General features: G+C 39.8%; 1 protein-coding gene across 1 annotated transcript; it reads right to left on the reverse strand.

Annotated features, from left to right (window-relative positions):
• Window positions 1–883: 883 nt before the first annotated feature.
• On the reverse strand, window positions 884–3,699 carry LOC127635920 (growth arrest-specific protein 1-like). Its single transcript, XM_052116224.1, has one exon. It carries the CDS (start codon window positions 3,063–3,065, stop codon window positions 2,283–2,285), a length of 783 nt encoding a protein of 260 aa, XP_051972184.1. The 5' UTR covers window positions 3,066–3,699; the 3' UTR covers window positions 884–2,282.
• Between the last annotated feature and the right edge of the window lie 1,315 nt (window positions 3,700–5,014).

The following is a 5,014-nucleotide window of genomic DNA, read 5'->3' on the forward strand; positions in this document are numbered from 1 at the left end:
AAATTATGTCATGGTACAGTATTTAATATAGTATAGAGTTGTCTAAATTACTTTTCAGAAAACATGCAATTGAATAAGTGTTAATATGTTTACGTAAAAATGACAGTAATAGTAAGCAACTCGCAGCAAATTGTAAAATTATTTTCAAGACAATAAACTTGGATGTTGGTTTGATGTAACTTGATTTATATCAGATATAAGCTTTTAAAAACAGCTATTTTAAGGTCCCTCTTCATAAGTGTAATAATTATCACATCAGCTGACTGGCACACTACAGATAATATATATGGTTTTTGGAAAAATCACATCCTGGCACCAAAAAGTTTTGGCTAACTTTATTTCCACCTCAGTCCAACACCCTTCCGAGACTGAATTTTTGTTGTTTTTTCATTTAAGTATCTAAAGAGATCAATAACATTTAGGAGCCAAATAGAGAACCTGTTACAAGATAATCACTTTGTATGTTGTTCTGCTACTGTCTCAATTTAGAAAGGACTGAAGTCCTGATTTATGTGCGGCAGTGGAGTGCAGACATAGGCCTTTTAGCAAACACAGTGATTGAAAAATAAATAAACATCTGTCTGTCTTGGCCCAGATGCAACACGGATACCCCAGGGAAAAGCCACTCGCTTTTGTGTTCACATTCTAAAGATATCAAAATATCAGAGTTTATGCCTTCAGCAAACATGTCTGTTTGCTAAGTCGTGTGTCAGCACTTCAAGCTCCTGTGTGTGATACTTAATCTGTTCCTGAAAGGCTCCGCTCAAGCTCACATATTCTAGATTCAGCATTGTGACCCATGCATGGCCTTAGGTGTCAGTAAAGTGTAACTTCGTAATGACACTATGAAATATAGCAAATATAATAAATTACGCATACTCAGTTTGAATTTTTGCACTTTAGTTTTTTATGCCTTAAAAAGAAAATCACTAAGGCAGTCATACAGTGAATTTAGACATTTCTACACAGTATATAGTTTGTCTTTGATAACATTTAAAAGATTCTCTGAAATCTGTACACTGTACAATATCTTAAAAGGAAAAATAATTAAAACAAACATTGAACTTCCCTTTAAAGCTGGAATAATTGCCCTTTGTTTTGAAGGTTATTTTTGATAAAAATAAAGTTTTCTCTGATGAATCTCTGGTATTTTCATAAGGTGTATCAAATCTACAGAATACTCGCATAGGCTATTATCTAATATCTACTCATTCACTCCAGCATTCAAAGCACTTTATACAGAAGTTATATGCAAGATCATTTGCAACTTTATAAAAAATACTTTACATATTTAAAAAATCTAGTTTTACATTGGCAGTGCACAGCTTTGTAATCAAAATATTTAATTATTAAAATGTCTATGTAACAATATAAACATTTTCATATCCTTTAAGGAAATAAGTTTGACAGAGTCAAAACATATTTGATATAGACAAATGTGTTTAAGGCAGTTGACTGACTTGCAGTACTCTGCTCTTAAATGACTTCAGAATAAGAATTGAATGCTTGATAATGGAAACTTCCATTAGATGAGGCACAGTTCACCTGGGCCAAATGAGTTGCAGCGGTACATTTGCATAGTGAATCACAGCACATTTACGAGACCATTTCTGGGCATGAACTACATCTCAAAACTTTTAAGAAATGTTCCAGATTGTACACAAGTTCAGCTCAATTGACAGCATTTGTGGTATAATGTTGATCCCCACAAAAATAATCGACTCGTCCCTCGTTTAATTGCACTAAGAGTAGAAGTGAATGGGGCCAGTTCATTTACTTTAAAATACACACCGTTTCATAAGTATTGCCACAAGATGTAAACATTAAACAAGTTAACATGATGTTAGTGTAAGAAAAAAAAGGAGGATTTACCGGCGTTACGGTGTTTACCAGATTACCAGCGTTATGTTGTCACAGCAACAAAGTTGTACTATTGGATATAACTTAACACAGATAAAGTTAGTAAGCAATTTTATCACACTAAAATCATGTTAACACCAACAAATCATGTTTACGTCTTGTGGCTATACTTTTAAAACGGTGTGTGTTCGTTAATTGGCCCCATTCACTTCCATTATTACTGCGCGATTTTTGCTTTGCTTCTGATAAGCGAGGGGCAAATCAAACTTATTGTTGTGGCAATCAATATTACAACACAAGTGCTGCACTGAACCTGGAGCTTTCCTTTAACTTGTGTAGTCTACTCTTTGGAGACAAAAAAGACAAAATGCACTATTCCCGAACAGCTGTTGGAGCAGATGAATATCTTGCCACCAAAGTGATCAATGAAGCGGCACAAGAACCAAAATGGATGCCACCACAGTCAAAACGGAACATGCCACAAAAGCAGAACCTGTGTTCCTCTTGGCCTCAGACTCCAATGGATAATACTCATCATCCTGTTCATCGTCGTCCAAACCACTGGAGCCTTCTTCGTCCACGGGAGGGGAGTCAAAGCAAAGGGTTTTCATACTAGTTTTGATAAATTCACAGATAGTCCGCTCGGATCCGTCACAGACGCAAGAATCCAAGAGTTGCGCTTTGGGTAGTTTTCGCATGTACGCGATGACATTGCGGCAAGAGTTCGAGCAGCTGGAGCCGCTGAAGAGTTTCCCGCAGTGAATTAAATAATCGCCCATCGCGCTTCGGCACTGGCCGTCTCTCTCGCACTGCCGCCGTGCTTCGGTGCAGCCCATGCTGCTGGTTTTGGGCAGGCACGGCTCGATGGCTCGCTTGGTCTCACGGCAGCGGGGGTCCGAGGCGCAGTTGCAGTCCTCCAGCGCCGGGCCGTTTTTGGTCAGGTTTAACTGAACCAGCGACGAGATGCAGTGACTGGGACATTTTCTCCTCTGGCCGGTCAGGATGGTGTCACAGGCGTGCAAATACTGATCATACGCGTAATGACACTCAGGCTCCGACTGACAGTTTAATATCGCTTGCCAACAAATCAACCGACGGCCGTGATTGGAAGCGGCGAGAGAAAAATAGCCGAAACACACAAACACACAAGCGAAAGGCCAAATCAACGTGCGCGCGTCCCGAACCAAACATGCACGATTTGCCATGTCGAATGCGGTAAAAGTTTGGTTGGCGTCAGGTCCGTTTCAAACTCGCATATTTCATATTTCCATTACAGCTAGTGAGGGAAAACTCCCTCAGCTCAGATCATGCCTTCAAATATTAATGATATGTTCAAGATTTTAAGGTCCATCCAAAAGAAGAAAAAGGTTTCCCTTCGAAATCTTGTGGTGCTGGTCTACTCAGTTGAAGATTTCCACGGTTACTGTAAAGCTGTAAAGATATATGTTTGCGTATTCCATGGTGGATTTTTTTGTTGTTGTTTTTCTGTTTTTTTAACAAAGGAGCCTGGGTTGTTAAAAGTGCTGTTTCCAGCAAACGGTTCATTCACTCCATCGTCCCGGCTCGTGTGACAGTGCGGTGTTTCCTCCTTCCACCGCTGTCTATCTTGTGGGTAGAAGTGAGGAACCCAGGAGCTCGTCCTCTCGCTTCTCCCACTCACGTCCAAATGTGCTCGCTGACTACACGCATTTGTACTCTTGCGATTTCACCGTCCCGTTGACTGAAGTGATAAATTCACGGGTGTGCGCTTGTCGTCCGTCATTAAAGACGCATCTGGACGCAAACAGATAAATAACACGGGGAAAGCACACCGCCAACAAATTCACACACTGGCCTCTTTCTGACCCGTTGGTTTTTCTTTATCCATTCTACCCCTGCGGAAGTTTTGGGGATTCCTATTGGTCAGGCTGTTTGTTGCAAGTTTCGACGTCAAGTAGAAGGCGGGAGAATGGGGGTTGGGCAAGATGATGGGTCAGGAATGGGCTCTCTAAAAGGTTTAGATTACCTCAGAGCAGAAAGTGAGTTAGAAAGGCTAAGAAGAGACCGAGCTGTAATGCTGTTTGTCTGAATTTGTATGACGAGCATTGTTGTGTAGTGTTAAAACATTTTTAAGGCATCACAGATCACATAGGCTGAAGTGCTATTACATCCCCTAGCAGCTTTTTCACATATCAGACTCCAATAATCTTTCTGCTTGTTCTTACTCTCCTTCTGCTTCTGTTAGGCTAAAGCCAGAAATCTACTTCACACACGTACGCTTGTGCAGAGGCCAATACTTGGCCAAAGCATTGCCAAAGCACGGTCAGGTTAAACATAATATAAATACTGTTGCTATACATTTAATGATATTAACTGACTTGCACAGCAATATTCCCTTCAAACTGTTGCTTTGCCATAACAGTCGATTTGAAAGGAAAAATTGACCTTAGAAGTGAAGAGTTCACAATAATATCCACTATAGCTTACTTGTGGCAACGGTAAAGGAATATTCCGGGTTCAATACAAGTTTAGCTCAATCGACAGCTTTTGTGGTATAATGTTGATAACAACAAAAATTATTTGGACTCATCCCTCCTTTTCTTTAAAAAAAAAAAAAAAAAGCAAAAATCGAGGTTACAGTGAGGCACTTACAATTGAAGTGAATGGGGACAATTTTTTGAGGGTTTAAACAAAGAAATGTGAAGCTTCTTATTTTATAAAAGCACTTACATTAATTATCCTGTTAAAACTTGTGTAGCTGCAAAGTTGTTTAAAGTCAGCATGAAATGGAAGTTGCGATCAACGTTTCTTTTTTATTGTGACGTATATCCGAGTGAAACGCTTTATCGAACAAGAAAAAAAAATGTAGGGTTGGACTTGATTTTGGTCACCATGAATTGATTGGATCATAGATTGTGGGCATTGCAAACTAAATGGAGGCAGATCTAAATGCAAGTTTACAGTCAATTGTGGTGGATTATTCTCTACCAGACACACCACCGGCATTCTCCCTTGAAGAACTTTTTGAGGAGGAGGACGAGAACGAGGACGATCAACAGCAGCTAAATTTCACCAAAGGAATCACTCCATATTTATTTGAGCCACTACATACTGCGAACCGAGAGAGTGACCGGATGAGGCAGCTGACGGTCAAGTTTGTCATGTGTCCCAATGG

Source organism: Xyrauchen texanus, chromosome 4 (genome assembly GCF_025860055.1).
Source record: "Xyrauchen texanus isolate HMW12.3.18 chromosome 4, RBS_HiC_50CHRs, whole genome shotgun sequence".
NCBI classification, from domain to species: domain Eukaryota; kingdom Metazoa; phylum Chordata; class Actinopteri; order Cypriniformes; family Catostomidae; genus Xyrauchen; species Xyrauchen texanus.